This window comes from Gymnodraco acuticeps, unplaced genomic scaffold (assembly GCF_902827175.1).
Source record: "Gymnodraco acuticeps unplaced genomic scaffold, fGymAcu1.1, whole genome shotgun sequence".
Lineage (NCBI taxonomy): Eukaryota > Metazoa > Chordata > Actinopteri > Perciformes > Bathydraconidae > Gymnodraco > Gymnodraco acuticeps.
In genome coordinates, this window is record NW_022989974.1 from 2,931,502 (window position 1) to 2,948,035 (window position 16,534).

Genomic DNA, 16,534 nt, shown 5'->3' on the forward strand with positions numbered 1-16,534 from the left:
TGTAAACCAGTCGTCTTGTCGCACGAGCCGCAGCAGAGATGTGTGAGTGAGCATTCTGAATTTATATCTTTTTAGATATTTGTTCAGAGCCCTCAAATCAAGTATTGGCCGAATTCCGTTCCCTCCCCGTTTGGGAACGAGGAAGTACTTGGAATAGAAGCCGCCCTGACTCTGCTCGGCAGGTACAATAGATATAGCCCTCTTTTCTAGGAGTGAGAGAATCTCTCTCTCCAGAATATGGTCTGACTCTCCTCGGGCCTGCAAATGCAGAATGCCTGAGAAGCGAGGGGGGGTGACGGTGACTTGGAGTCTGTAGCTCCGTGTAACTGTCTTGAGAAACCCAAGCAGATGTCGTGAGCATCTCCCGCTGTATGCTCCTTAGAGCCAGCTGAGATGTCACGTTTCTTCCCCTCTGAGTCTCTATTTGTTGTGTTATGGGGCCCTCCAGTGTCTGAGCACTGTGGTGCCCCATTTCGACAATCCCCACCGACACAGCGCATGCGTGTGGCGGTGGTGCCCTTACGGCTCCAGCCGGCACTGCGCATGCGCGTGACGGTGGTGCCTTCACAACCCCAGCCGGCACTGCGCATGCGCGTGACGGTGGTGCCTTTACAGCCCCAGCCAGCACTGCGCATGCGCGTGACGGTGGTGCCTTTACAGCTCCAGCCGGCACTGCGCATGCGCGTGCCTTTACAGCTCGTGCCTTTACAGCTCCAGCCGGCACTGCGCATGCGCAGCGCGTGCCTTTACAGCCCCAGCCGGCACTGCGCATGCGCGTGACGGTGGTGCCTTCACAGACCCGTCAATTGTCCGCCCTTTGAGAGAGGCCGTAGCTGCTCTCAGAAGGGGAACAGTTGACGGACTGTTTATTGTTTTTATTGTTTTTCTTTTCATTTTTTGTGTTATGAATGAGAACTTCCATCTGTGCAGTCCTTTACAGGAGCAACACTGCAGACCAGTAGCTCTCCAGGCACACACTGCAGTATTGAGCTTCATCTTCATCAGATGAGTCCTGAATCTTCTGATTCTTGTTGGGTTTGGGTTTTTTGCAGAAATTCATTTTTCTCTTAAATTTAGACTTGTTTTGCGTTAGACTTTTTTTTCTCAGCCTCGAGTTGTTTTTTTAATGGAGTGTCTGTGAGGACAGCGGTTTCTCTTCTTTTTCTCCCCTTTGTTGTCCGTGTTACAACCGTCCCAGGACCACCAGTCATGTTTTCACCCCCTGTGAACCTGCCTGATTGCTAGCTTGACCCATATTTAGCTAGTTATATTTGTACTAGCTTACAAACATTCTAATAATACTAGTTTGGATTCCTAGACATTTGACCTCAAGACAGTATCCAAAAAATACATCATATCATTTTTAATTAATTTTTTTACCTCAGAAACACTTTTACTGATATCTTTCGCGAGACATTTAAACATGGCTCCTTTTTTTCACAGCGATCTTTCGATCTAACTGAGCATGGCCAGAGTGAGTGTCATCACTCTAGCTTGTTTGTGATTGAAGGCGTTACAACTGTCCTGTGTTACAACTGTCCCTTGTCTCGCTACGTCGTAGGGAGGGAAACAAAGTCACATTTAAATTACTTTATATATATTTACACCTATACGCTAAAGCAGGCTACAAGAACTTTGAATACTTTTTTGTCACTTTGTTTTGTACAGACCCGGCGTCATGGGCGGGCCCCATGGGGCCGGGCCCGCCCATCCAGGATTTGGGCCCACCCATCCAGGATTTGGGCCCGCCCATCCAGGATTTGGGCCCGCTGTTTTAATCAGGGCTGAATACAACATTTTAATTGTTTTATTATTATGTTCAGTGGCTGCGCCAGGGAATACTGGGGTAGGCTACAGCCATACCAAGAAATGGCTTAGCCCCACCATGAAAAATGATTTTAAAGTAAGCAAAATAAAGTCCGCCAACTCGCGCGGAGTAAACTGCAGAGACAGCAGTTAGTAAGATTGATTTCAGCAGTCACTTCAGGGTCTGCGTCATGGGGGGTCATTCGCGGGCCATGCCCCCCCAAATGAGTCAACGCAGGGTGGGCAAGCTTTGCCACTTTGTCGTTTTTTTTTTTTTTTAAAGGTTTTTAAAGGTTTTTTGTGTGAAATACGTCAGAAATAAAGAATACAAATATAAAACACAGCCTGAGGTGTGCTCACTGCTGCTCTCTGATTGGTGTGTTGCTTGACCAATGACCCCCGACTTTTGTTTTGTTATCATTACGCGGCTGTGTGTTTAGATGAAAGCCCAGTGGCGATCTGTTCATCTGTTACACTGATTATACAGTAAAGCCATCGAAAATAATATGATATACAGTACAGTACAAGTAGCCTACTTCTGGGTCTCTGTATTTCATTCAGCTCGGCTCTGTAGGCCTATGTGTGTGGCACGAGCGCATTTTGTGAGTGCACGAGCGGTAACGTGGAATGTTGTTGTTAGCATCTGGTTAGCTAGCTATGCTAACGGATATAAAGAGCTGTTTCTACACCAAGGTGGAAGAGAGTCCTCTCCTGTCAGACTGAGAGGATCGTATAACCTCAGCTCGGTGAGGTAAGGACTCTCAGTGTTTAGATAGTTCACTTTAGTGTAAGTTATCTCAGTGGGTCTCAAACTGTTTGGTCACCATTTATGTAAACAAGTATTTGCGAGGAACACCAATATGATCATTATAGTTATTAAAAAATAAGAGAATAAATGAAAAACGGGTATGAAATACTATAGGACAGTAACACAAGAATACAGTTTAAAAGGGGAGTGATTAGTAAAATATCCATAAAGAAAAAGTAAATCTGTGTACAGTTCTGTTTCATATGGATGCTGAGAGATGTAGGCTATCCATAGATCTCTTCATTTTACTCTCAAAGTGCATCAGATTGATGCATTTAACTTCAATATTTTAAAAATAATCTTCCCGGGGGAGCATGCCCCCAGACCCTCCTAGAGGAGGTTAGGTCCACCCCCACCGAAAACATGTTCACATGGATAGGATACTAAATACATTTGCACACTTTTTATATGGTGGCCTATGTCCATATGTTGCTGTTTTGGTGGTTGTGCCACAACCGTGCATGTATGCACAAGTCATAGGTGCGCTATAAAATAGCACATACACTCCTGCAATGTGTGTGAAAGACAATAGACTTTACAGCATGTTTTTTTTAATTGAAGTTGCGTTGGTGTTTGTGTGTTGGTTGTTGACGGCAGTGTGTGCCCCCCTTGGTAAATGATTGCCCCCCCCATTCGATTTGTTCTAGAGCCGACCCTGAGTCACTTGTCTGGAAATACCGAAGACTAGAAACGGTTTGAAAACTTTTGTCACGTAGTGATCATCTTCTCAATAGAACATCTTTGATAATGTCTTCTGGCCAATCAGAATCAAGATAACGACGTGGTGTTGTTGCAGGAAGTCCCGATGGAGAATACTTTTGCTGTAGTACATCTCTATATACATCGATAGAAATAAGACCCCACGGTTTGATGATTGATAGGTGTGTGGGCTGTCTTTCATTTTGACACACAGAACAATGGGGGCTATCCACTATGTAAAGTAATTCACACAGCCTCTTCCCTCTTCTCTCTGTGAGGAGCAGCAAGTTCAGCTTTCAGAACAAAGTAACAAAAAACTGTAATGGCATTAATTTTTTTAAATATGTTGTATAGTAATAGATTTATTTATTTGTCTTCTCAAGAGAGTACCAGAATGTGTATTTTATGTTAGTATTTCAAAAAATCTCCTGGGGGAGAATCTCCCCAGACCCCCCTGCAGGGGTTGGGTTTTCAGCATGTCAACTCTTTCACCTGTGGGGAAATTGCAGGATTGGAATCTCGAGCGACTAACCCCCCCCCCCCCCATGCCATATCAGTTTTCCCGGGAAATGTAAGTTTCGGAAATGCCCGCTGGATGAAAATAGACCACCACACTTTTTCATGTTGTCACGGCCATCCCATCATCTTTTCGCTTCGCCTCCTCTCATAAAGGTCCCTCCACAGATCCCTCTCTTGTCTCTAGAAATTGTGCGTCGCTCGCCACAGATGTTGCCTCCGTCTCCACCTGATACGATCAGTTTGATTATTTCTCAATCACCGCTGATCTCTCGACGGTGCCCATTTCGATCCCGTCAGTGACAATCGACTCGAGATGAATTTGTAGTACAAATCCACAGGTGCTTGAAAACAGTGGCGTTTTCTCCTGGAGGCCAAGGGAAGCCAGGCTTCCCCTGTTTTTTCGGATTGTAGTTATAATTTTAATAAATAAATCAAAACACTTCGTTTGGTTTCGGTAATTTTTCTGTGCTGTGTGTTGTTGCCGGCCCGTCTCTCCCCCATTCTCATTGAGTATTTTACAAATAGTGAAACAGCGCCCCTCTACATGTTATGGTGAAACAGTAGATTGCACTCTCTGTTGCGAGAGGAGGCCCGAAATTCGCTTCCCTTGGTGAAAAAAAATGGAGGGATTGACCAATCAGCCAAGGCTCACGTGATGCCCCTGCCAACCTGTGATTAGTCAGGGCCATGCCAAGGGAAGACCAAGGCGGCTGGCTTCCCTTGCCTCACAATCCAATCAAATCGCATCAATTTAGTGTTGCAGTGACGCGTCCTAAAACCCGGAAGTAAGCCGCACTCGGTTTCCCTCGACAAAAAGGCAGTGGGATTTCTCCATAGGATTTTGGAAAATAGCTTGAAATAAGGTCAGTGGATAATGAACCTGTTAGATAAATGCATGTTTTGTTAAGTCGGATAATATCCACATGTCTACCCTACTTTTATAATTTTCGAATCATAAATCTAATCGATAGAAGATAGATAGCGTCACTGCATCACTCTCACCGCCGTTAGAAAGTAGCAAGCAATTGAAGCAAGTGCAATTATGGAGGGTGGAGATGTGGAGTATTTCATCAAAAAATAATTGTACTAAACTTCCGCTACAGCAGCAACAACAAATACAATCTGATGACAGGCCGATGCCCAAACTGGAGCTGTGTACAGAGAGGAAAAAAGGAGCGAATCGGACGTAAAACGTTAAAGGTCTCCTGATTTAGTTTGTGAATGAATGCTTATTAGAGTTTCGGCTGGAGAGTGCGTGCGGACCTGTCGGTTAGATAACAGGCGTGTGTAAGTCCTGCATCTGTATGATACAAATGTGTGTAAAATGATACCGGGTGCTGTAATCACTCATCTGGTTACGTTATTACATTGACCACCACACCCCCGACCGAAAATAAAGGACGTATTATTGGCTTCCCCTAATGTTTTCCCCACGCCACGCTACTGCTTGAAGGCATGGCAGTGACAGTAAAACTGCCACACCTAACGGCATCTTCCGTGCCAAATTATTGCAAACATTAATACAACAAGTTCCTCTTCTTCTTCTGACAGACTGAACGGAACCCATTGTAACTTGCATCGCATGAAATCCAACAAGACATAACAATGTTTTTGACAGCGACACATTTGATTACGTGAAACCGTCAACAAGACTCAACTAAAATACCTTCGGACAAGTTGCATGACATTTCTGATGCCAACACACACTAGCTGACCCCCTCTACATGAAGTGGGCAAGTATACAAGATAAATCAACACAGGTAATTATAGTTCTTCAAAATGAAACCTGTGAAGCATAGGCTACAGTACATGGTCTATTGAGTGGATGACAAAAATCAAACATCCTATGACATATTCAAGTTTCCACAGATTTATAAGCAATTTTAAAGCATAAAAAAGTAAACTTCCCTGACATAACGTCAATAACCAAAATAGATTTTCTGGAACCCAACTCTCCTAAAGTAACAAAGTTAAAAAACAAGCAAACACTCCCAGTCACTGTAAAAACATAAACTTAAAGAATCACCAGAGCATGAAAGTTATTGCAATGCATGAACACAAAAAAAGACAGCCTCGCCTACATTATCCCTGTTTCTCGGATTGATGCCAAAATATATCATATGGCTCTAAATGTATCTGATAATTAAGTCCACAATGCACATATACAAAATCAAACCATTGTGGTGCTTCCCTTCTCAAAACATCCAATCAGATCAGTCCATCGCAACAATCTCAAACTTGAAATTAAGAGAAACATAACGATATAAAAAAAATCTGTCCAGCGCTGCCTTTTTTTAAAGCTTTATGTTATTTTCTTGTATTGTGTGTTGACAGATGCCTGCCAAGGTCTTGAACTTTGGCCCCAAATCATCCAGGAAAATCATATCTTCTCCCTGGTCGCTTAGTGACAGCTTATCCAGTGATGGGCTTTTGCTGCCCAGTCCCTCATAGGCATACTCTTGGGGCGGGTACCCCGCCTGGTCCAACTGGTTTCCATACATCGTGTACAGTCTCTGTGGGATTGAGGATTCATCAAAGGATTAATGCACTATTTTTTGTCAATAACAGATACTTTAAAAAAGCATATATAAGATAAGAGTGATAAAATATAAGATAAGATAAACCTTGATTGATTACAATTGGGAAATTGAAAAAGCAGCATATGGGATACAATGGAAAACCAGGATAACACAGGAGTTCACACAAGTTTAAATACGAATTAAAAATAAAGAATGTAAGTATTATATAATAAAATAACAACAACAGAATTAGTAGAAACTTTCTTTTTTTTGTATATATATGTAGAGATATGAATAGTAATGATTATATAAATATACTGTCAATGTCTGTTTTCAAGTCCAAAGTAGGTACAACGTAGGTACATACAGACATCCGGAAGTATAAATGTATATGCATGGCCCTATTTCATATTCACTAATTTAATTGATGAAAGCAGTTAGAAATCTCCTTTTTAGGGATTTTGTTTTTACGCATGGTATGTTTATAAGCATTAATAATTACTCTCTCTCATTCACACAAACAGAGAATTGACCATTGGGAAACATTTTGGGTTAATGTCCGGGGGCACCTCAATGTGTGGCTTTAAGACAAACTTTCTTACCCTGTCGATGTGATCTGCAATGTGTTGGTTTGAGCGCATGCTGACGGAGCGCTGGTACATTGATGAGCTTCCCTGTTCAGAGAGAGGAGTGTCGTGAGCTCTGATGGGCTGAATATGATGTGCATAAGTGGGCTTCCCACTGTCTAGTTAACATACTATACATGCATGAAAGTGTATATTGCAGTCAAAGAACTTTATGACTGACTTACTTACTAAAAATTATATATAAATATACTGTCAATGTCTGTTTTAAAGTCCAAAGTAGGTACAACGTAGGTACATACAGACATCCGGAAGTATAAATGTATATGCATGGCCCTATTTCATATTCACTATACTACTTATTTAATTGATGAAAGCAGTTAGAAATCTCCTTTTTAGGGATTTTGTTTTTACGCATGGTATGTTTATAAGCATTAATAATTACTCTCTCTCATTCACACAAACAGAGAATTGACCATTGGGAAACATTTTGGGTTAATGTCCGGGGGCACCTCAATGTGTGGCTTTAAGACAAACTTTCTTACCCTGTCGATGTGATCTGCAATGTGTTGGTTTGAGCGCATGCTGACGGAGCGCTGGTACATTGATGAGCTTCCCTGTTCAGAGAGAGGAGTGTCGTGAGCTCTGATGGGCTGAATATGATGTGCATAAGTGGGCTTCCCACTGTCTAGTTAACATACTATACATGCATGAAAGTGTATATTGCAGTCAAATAACTTTATGACTGACTTACTTATTGAAAAATTCATTTTTAATGAAGAGTATATTTACCTGGCCGGTGTTAGTCCTGTTTACATTCCATGTATTGTACTGAAGTAAGGAAATAAACAGATTAAGTCTTAATACTTAATTCAATCTCACAATGCCTATATTTGATTAAAAAAAACTAAATAGACGGCACTTATAGAGAGTAGGATAAACATTTCTTACATTCAACCAGTATAAGTATTCATCCCATTTGAATCAATAAGGGTGGGTGATTATTAGAAACCCATGTCAGTGTAACACAAGTTTAACTGCAAAGTGTGTGGATATTAAACTACTGTATATCAAACTGCTGTTTTAACAGTGCTGCTAAATCTAATGAGCAAGAAAACAACATAATAACATCTAAATACACATACAGTATAGATATACAATTATAAGACACAAATATATTGTACAGTATTTAACCTTTACAAATAGATACAGTTCATAGAACAAAAAAAGGTTTTTCTTCAAAGGATAGAAACAAAAATGACTAACATGGAAATAAATGAGACCAAAACATATATATCCTCTTGCTTAAACCTCCTATGTGTCAGGCTGTAACAAAATAGGCATTGGTCATGTAGCATTATAACAAAGATAGTGACTCCCCCTTGTGGATTTAAGAAAGTAGTGTGCATCCTCATAAAACACACCTATTTATCAGAGAAATGAGATGCAAAGAGATAACACATTCAAAAAAGGCTGCTATTGATATCACAGCTGCAGTCACTTACCCTGACCGGCCCGCTGCTCGTGAAAGTGTTTCTTTGTGGTTGCGAGCTCAGTGAGGTAACGTTGATCTGTAGGGGTTACACAGTGAGGTTATTCAGGGTGGAAGATAGAAATACAGGACAGCTACTGGCTCTGTCTTATGCCAATTACAGATTTGTAGTAATCATCTGCACTCAGGGCTGAACACTATAAGATAATTAATTGTTTGCAATCATCATTTATCTACACACCTGTAAAAATGACTCTAAACCGGTGTAATCGTTCATCTTTTAGGTTTACAAATACACAAATGACAATATTTAAAGGCCCCTTACTCACCATGTCTACCACTCGACTGTTGTAGAAGTCTGTGTCCTTGACCACGTCATTAGATATCTCAGAAGTCTGGTTGAGCAAAGCAAATGAATAAAGCAACCTTGCTAGTATGGGGGATTACAAATTGCATTATATCTTTGACATTTAACAACGCTTCGCAAAACAAGTGATTGAAAAGGGAAAAACAGCCACAAGATCAACTCTTAGAAAACGTGTAGGTCCATGAATTAAAAAAAGCAATCTTATTCATCTGAACCTTATTTATCTGCACCAACTTTCATCCCACTTTCAAAGGCTACAATAGTGCTATGCAGTAAATGTGATCAGTAAACAGATCAAGTAGTTTCTTCTTGCAAGTATTTTAGGCAATCCAAGATGTCTTCTTTGTATTGCCATAGTTATTCTGTTAAGGCCCTGTCACACTGTCCCGAAATTGACACCCGATGGACACACGAATATGGAATTGTGAATTTCGCACGAAGATGGCCCCGAATCACACACGAAGGCAACATTTACATTACATTTAAGACATACAACTGCAATGAAAGTACCAAAAACAATTATGTTACAGTACTATGATACTGTACTGATATCTTCAGACTTTGTTCTTTACTTTATCCGTCTTTATATGTAGAAAATATTACGTTTTCTCCGTAATGTTGTTTCCATAACAACAACTTCCTGTCAACTGTCCTTCAAAATAATATATTATATCCTTTTTAGTTTCACAGAACACAAATTGGGTTATTTACATAATATATTTACATGATTTTGTTGTGCAATAAAACAACCCGATGGACACACGATAAAGGAAATGTTCAAATTCGGCTGTGATCGTAGCAACATCGGGCCATTCGTGAGGGCATCTTAAGCCATCGTATGACCGCCGGTGGAGTTTCTCAGGCTCCGGCAGCAACTTCGTGAGCGGTGGCAAAATCTTTGGCATGCCAAAAAATTGCCAAAGGACCTTGCGAAGGTTCATTTTCGTGTTGAATTCGTGTGTAAATGTTGCCCTTCATAAGGCCATCGTGAGGGCATCTTGTTATCATCGGTGCCATCGGGCATTCGCCCCGATCAGGGTGAGGGTGAATGCACCGATGATAACACGAAGATGACACGATTTGACAAGATGCCCTCACGATGCCTTACGAAGTTGCCGCTCACGAAGTTGCTGCCGGAGCCTGAGAAACTCCACCGGCGGTCATACGATGGCTTAAGATGCCCTCACGAATGGCCCGATGTTGCTACGATCACAGCCGAATTTGAACATTTCCTTTATCGTGTGTCCATCGGGTGTCAATTTCGGGACAGTGTGACAGGGCCTTTAAGGTCAACCATTTGAACAACTTGTTACACAAGCTGTGCAAACCCTGTAATGTATTCTATAAATGTGTCTACGCCTTTTACTCCGACAACATTCTTATAGAACACACCCTTCAATCAGTCACACGTAAATTAAGTAGACAAAGAAAAGGAAAACAACTGAACTAAAGCAGTAATCCACTGTCAATACATCGACATTATGAGCTGCATTTTCTAAAACACACAGTTTCTGAAGTCATTTTTCTACAAGTTGCACGCACACTTTCAAATCAATGTTGAAAAAGTCAAATGAGACTAAGATGGGAGGGGAGGATTACCTTAATAGTGTTTGTTTTATGGCCATTGTTCACAGCCACCATGCGTGTAGGTGTCAGGAGCAGAGTGGGCTCAGCCTGGCAGGAAAGAGAGAGTAAAATAAAATATTAGAGGGGGGGGGTTACGTACTCTCAGTCTCTTACTCCCTCTAATTTGCACAAACACTCACCTGGAAAGCAGAGCCCCCGCCTTCCTGGTTGTACTTGATGAGGGTCTGGTTGCCCTCATCCTGCACCATGACCATTTCCTTCCCTTTACACTGACACACCAAAATGAAGAGCAGCACTGCAGACACACGGTAAAATAACGCAACATTGTGCTTGAATAATAAATCCTGAGGATTAACAACCCACTTGTAGTTAAATTACCTAAATGATCTCATTATGAGCTATTGTTTATTGGGCCTGAAATGTATGGTTGTACTTATGTTGAAATTGTTTGCCATACTCACACAAAAATAACAAGAGTCCTAGAAAGAGTAGCCCAATGCCTGCTTTCCCAAGGCTGGATGTGACTGGATCTTTGGGTTTGCAAACAACGCCCTCTCCGCAGTCACACACCATCACTACCATAGTTTCACTTGTAATCTCGCCTTGTTGGTCTTGAATCAACAGTGGCACTGAGTAGTTATCATATGGGAGTGGTGTCCGGCTAATAAGCCCAGCTTGGTCACCTGGTGAAGGGTTAAAAAGAGAGCTGAGTTGTGGCTGGTCAATTTCCAACATTAGATATTTTTTCTAGTAAGGAGGATTTACAGATATGTACTAACCATAGGAAGGGTCTAGTTTCCATCGCTGCGTCACCGTTTTGTCATCATCCACAAAGGAGAATGCAAAGGGCCCACTGAAAGGAGGGGCATCGTCGTCCATTGCTGTCACCATGATCTTTTTATCCTTGTTTCCACACAAAATGGCACCATTGGTGGCCAGCATAGGTTTGTTGTCATTGACATCCTTGAGGTGGATCAGGATTGTGCAAGAACCTGTGGCTGGAGGCTCATCTGTGTAACCACAGCAAAAAAACAAAACCCTTTAATGATCCAGGCATTAGTTAACAAGATGGCAATATTATGTGTTTGCTTAGAATATAAAGTAGGCCTCCTTCATACCATCATCTATGGCACCAATGACGATTTTGTAAACGCCGTTTTCATCAACAAATTCTGACTCTCTGTCCATCATTTTAGCTGATGTGATTGTTCCTGTTTTCGCATCAATGGTCACCCATTTCCCTTGATCTTCTAACAGCACATGCCTAATAACATGAGGAGAATCAAAACACTGAATTGCAGCTGCTGGAAGTCAAATGCATGGTTTTGCTGTGCTGCAATCAAAACACTCCTGCATAACTTGAAGTAAGTATTTTTGTATACAGTAAGCCTTGTAATTCAACAGGTCATTTCTAATATAATATGGGACATTTCATTTAAATGAAGGGCTTGACTAATGTATCGTAGTGAGGTTATTGCAATGCAGATATATCTTTATGTATATCAGGTTATGGACATCTGCTGGACACTTAACTCGCAGTAAAAACTGCAAAATATATAAGATTAGTTTGGATTTAATTAGATGACATTAGTATTATATTAATATTTATTATTATATTAACTTTATTGTCCACCTCTTGTTTTTTGCTTTTCCTAACACAGCAAAGGTACATACAAAACATATACAAGTACTAAGAACAAATAAAGTCAGTTGTTAACAATAAAATGTTTCCCCTCATTCCTTTGACAACCACCGTTATCCGAAATAATTGTTAGTAGTTTTAAGATTTGTTTTAAACTCTGTATATATATATGTTGCAATGAACACATCAAGCACAAATTACTGTATTTAAACACTAACCTGACTTTGGATAAGTCAGAGTCGACATCTGTAATCGTTGGAGTGAAAAGCTCCTTTCCTGGCGGTTCCTCTTCCTTCAGGTACACTTCAAATGTGTATTTCTCATAGACAGGTGCGTCATTGACATCAATCACTTTCATAGTGATGTTGACTATATCTCGAGGTGGATGTTCGCTTGCGCCGACAAGTTTATTGTCTTTACAAAGAGTTAAGGGTTCCTCATTCTCTACTTCAACCAGGAGATAAGTTATTTGTGTCCTCTCGAAATCCTTGACCTGGAAGAAACACACACGTTTAGATCAGTACTGTGACAGCTGTAGCTGTAAAAATAATGTATTGAACTTGGCACATTGGAAAATAATTACAATTGTTAGAAAAGCACAGTTACCTTAATAACGCTTAAAATGCCCTCATTGGTTACGGGATCAGTATCAATTTGGTAGTTTCTTTCTTCATTCCCTTTTATGAAGATGTATTTGGCAAGCCAGCCAGCAGTATTAGGAGTGTCTTTATCGTCTACTGCAATTCTCAAAATGTCGTTCTTGGTGATCATTTCTAACACCTCACCTTGGTACTGGAATAAAAGAACAGTTTCATGTTTAACATCGTACCATAAATCACTTTTAAAAAGTAACTAAAGTATACCAAAAAAAAGTTATGCCTTCTTCTGCCTGAAGGTCGGTGCATGATTGTTGGTGTCAACAATGTTGAGAGTAATGACAGCCTGGGATGATTGGGATGGTTCTCCATGGTCTTTGGCTTGAATAATAACGTCATACTTCTTTACTTTCTGAAACATATATAAAAGTATGAAGTAAGAAGATTGAAAACGTTTTATATGTGTTCATAAATCAGTATGAACAGTATATTAAATGCAGCTGCCAGGTGATGTAGGTAAAATCTCACATCGTAATCGAAACATCCTTTCAATATGAGAAAGCCCACTTTATCCACCTGCTTCAACTCAATCTTGGGCTCATTTGGGATCTGTGAGACCAAGCTGAAGGTGAATTTTGAGTTATCTGTATTCATCTGATCTTTGTCCTCGGCTATCAAATTCACTATCGCGCCTCCTTCATGAAGACAAAGAAAGCAACGCAGATTGAATGTGTTAGAAAAGTAGGATTGGGAGAAAAGGAACACATTTTGATTATAAAAAAACATGATAAAAAGTGGAGCTTAGGTTTGAAATGATGTGGTCGCTGGTTAACCCTCTAGACTTCATGACAACTTTTCCATTCTTTGTTGTGTATTAGTAGAAAATACGCATACTCTCTGAGCCATGCATACTGCATACTCACCCTCTTTTAGGTTTTCGTTCACCTTGACATCCATTGTAGGGGGGAGGAAAGTCGGGGCGTTGTCATTGATGTCCTTTACGTCTATATCAAAAGCTAGTTGCTTGTCTATTGGTTGGCCAGTCCGTTCGCTCAATACATCAAATTTGATCTGTGGGTAAAGGCACACAAGTTAACATGATTTAGAAGGGTTACACATATACACAGAATATATATATCGTGAGAGGGATTGGTTTACATTATGAGCTCACATGAAAGGATGAATGTGTTTCTCTGTCGATAGATTTAAGGGCAGAGACACTTCCGGTAATTGCATCGATTTCGAACACCCCCTGCGGCTCCTCCGTCACACCCGCTCCAGTGATTTGGTAGTAGTGCTTCTCTTGATTCGTCCGGTCATTAAACATCTAGGGTGAATACAAAAACTGTTTAGCTGTTTTTGTTTTAATGTAAAGCCCAGCCAACATATTGAACTGCCTCAGAGATTGGTCATTTAATTTACAAAATGATATCCTCACCTTCGAAATTTCCTTCGGGAATGGCCCGGTATCTTCCTCTTGTATTTCAATTGTAGACAAAACCCACCTTCTCTTGGCACGCACCAAAAGCTCCTGTCAAAAATATAATAAAGATCAATTGAATGAAATACAATAATTAAAATGTTTGATTAAAAGCGAAAATATTTTGGCAGGGGTTTGCATTTCCAAACATGACGCAGTTACCCGCTTGTCACGCATGTGGTGTCTTCCATGGAAAGACTCGGCCAGGGCTATAAATGCAACCTAAAATAAAAAGATACATTGTAAATATAGAGGAGACAGATGATTTATTCCAAGATATACCGTGAATAAAACTGTTGAAGATAATTGCAGATGTTCAGAATCATATAATCAATTAAAGTTAAACGAGTTAAATCGTCTTAACATTGCTTGAACCTTTTCACTATGATGTGTATCTGCAAGCCAGTGTTTTACTACAATAGCTTTGTTTCAACAAAAAACTTGGTGAGTGTAAATGGAAACCAATTTTACCGCTAGGTAAGGTTTGACACCTGTACACCTAAATTGACATGGTTAGTTTATTTTGGCACTGGGAGCAAAATATGACATCAGTAATGTCCCAGTGAACTAAGATATGCGTTTTAAAAAGAAAGTTTTTCCTATTATTTTTATCCTGTAGAATAAAAGCAAAAGATATGACTGCAGGGGAAGTGATCTGTTTAAAATGTGTGCTTTTGCTTAGCCAATGAAGGAGGTCATGTTACCATGTTGACCAAATGTGTTTCCATAATGGATGCATTAAACCGGTATTGCTCTCTGACTTCATCCATCTTTAACTACCGGCAGACTTTTTTATTGTGCGTAATATACACCTGCTGTTATTCCCTTGTTAAAAGTAATCTACACTAAACTACAACTCTCGTAAAACATTCATTTCATAAGAGAAATAACACAACATGATTGCTTCTTAAACATTATGATGCCTTTTATAAGGTAAAATATAATTCAGAATGTATGCCTACCAACAGAAGCAGAGAACAGGTCCTCATCTTGGTCCACACTGCTTGCTCTGTGGGATTACTCCAAAAGAGGCAAAGCCAGTTTGAAAAAGAGTGCACTGAAGACAGCCCACAATAACTGCAGACCGGTTGGCTGACTGCCAAAGGGCACTCTGTTTGTGCGCAAAGTTATCTGCTATGTGATCAGTCAAATTACATTTGAGTGTAGGACAACAATGATATTTTAGCTTCCCTGTATATTTGCTCTGTAGCTAAATATATTTTGTGAGAGAGTTTTTAAGTTACACGAGTACTCTCTGGCTGTGCTGAGGAACAGGGCTGTCTCAGGTGTACACCCCTCCAGCTCTATAGCTCAGGTTACCATGTCTAATTTAAGCCTGGCAACAAACGAAACTGAATTCCATAGGTCCTGTTAGCTTCAGATAGAGAGACTGACATGACATTTAAAACCTACCTGGGCAGTAATCATAGCTCTTAAAACTTACACAGTACACTTTGTCCCTTTATACATGCATATTCCCATACATATACTACTGCATGTAGGCATAATTTGGGTCTAGATAGGTCTCACAAACACATACTGAGGGCATGCTCACATCCAGTTACAAACTTAAACAATACATAGGCGAATTTTGAACATGAAAAGCCTGAACCTTAATTGAAAATGAGTTGTAGTGAGTGATAAATGAATACAATAGAGATAACACACAGTTAAATAATATGATTTCAGAAAATAATTGTGGATTCCTTATGTATAAATAAACTGTTTTGTTTTACAGTTACCAGTTGCCCACTTAATTCCATTAACTATATATATTAATGACAAGGCAATTGTAAATGTAAAGACTCAGACATGGCTCAGTGGCTGGTGTGTTGCTGTTTTAACTATCTAAAGGAAGATTCATTTGAATTGAAGTGCTGTACATCGCTTTCATGTGTTCTTCAGTTATCACATAATATTTGTATTCTGTTTTATTTCACCAAGATAAAATGCACCACGTGTCATTTATCTATTTCCCAAAGGGTGTCACAGAGGGGCTGGTTCCATTTAGGCAGTGAGGGGTTTGACTTATAGACAGACTTAGCTTTATGCCCTTACCACTGGGTGTGGTAAGCAGTCAGTCTACAGCAGTGGTTCTCAAACGTTTTCTGTCAGGCCCCCCCTTTGGAGAAAAAAAAAAGTCGGGCCCCCCCAACACAAGTCAGGCTCAGTGGCGGCGCCAGAGATTTGTTTTGGGGGTGCTGTGGGGTAGCTTGACGTTTCATAGAGGGTGCTCAAACATTTAGGGTTTCCCATTAATGTACCGGTCGCTACAGTGGAATTTTCTACTGCAACACTCCCCACGCATATACACAACGTACCCGCAACTGTTACAATGAAGGCTCGATAATCAGCTCGCCGCATATAGGTGTAAGCAGGGGTAAAGTGCTATTTTTATAGGTGGTGTGTGGACCTCACATAGGGGGGTCCGGGGG

The 16,534-nt window shown here is 40.5% G+C and overlaps 1 protein-coding gene across 2 annotated transcripts; it reads right to left on the reverse strand.

Moving 5' to 3' along the window:
- Nucleotides 1–5,686: 5,686 nt before the first annotated feature.
- Nucleotides 5,687–15,299, reverse strand: cdh26.1 (cadherin 26, tandem duplicate 1). 2 transcript variants are annotated; one of them, XM_034210875.1, is made up of 20 exons: nt 15,062–15,293; nt 14,262–14,321; nt 14,058–14,150; nt 13,791–13,946; nt 13,543–13,690; nt 13,148–13,314; nt 12,903–13,031; nt 12,630–12,815; nt 12,242–12,516; nt 11,500–11,645; nt 11,161–11,391; nt 10,843–11,064; nt 10,561–10,676; nt 10,394–10,468; nt 8,757–8,822; nt 8,441–8,506; nt 7,728–7,766; nt 7,481–7,552; nt 6,954–7,025; nt 5,687–6,345 (listed from the first exon to the last, which is right to left on the reverse strand). In XM_034210875.1, the coding sequence occupies exons 1-20, from the start codon at nt 15,086–15,088 to the stop codon at nt 6,127–6,129; spliced, it is 2,565 nt and encodes an 854-aa protein (XP_034066766.1). In that variant the 5' UTR covers nt 15,089–15,293; the 3' UTR covers nt 5,687–6,126. The 2 variants fall into 2 exon arrangements, with proteins under 2 accessions (XP_034066766.1, XP_034066768.1); XM_034210877.1 differs by lacking the exon at nt 6,954–7,025 and having other exon boundaries at nt 15,062–15,299.
- Between the last annotated feature and the right edge of the window lie 1,235 nt (nt 15,300–16,534).

What these genes read in the sequence shown, in the direction of transcription:
- cdh26.1 (XM_034210875.1), bottom strand. Translation starts at nt 15,088, where the DNA reads ATGAGGACCTGTTCTCTGCTTCTGTTG. An exon ending in CCTGTTCTCTGCTTCTGTTG is followed by an intron (nt 14,322 to 15,061) that starts GTAGGCATACAT and finishes TTTTTATTTTAG; the next exon opens with GTTGCATTTATAGCCCTGGC. An exon ending in AAGGATGTTTCGATTACGAT is followed by an intron (nt 13,032 to 13,147) that starts GTGAGATTTTAC and finishes TATATGTTTCAG; the next exon opens with AAAGTAAAGAAGTATGACGT.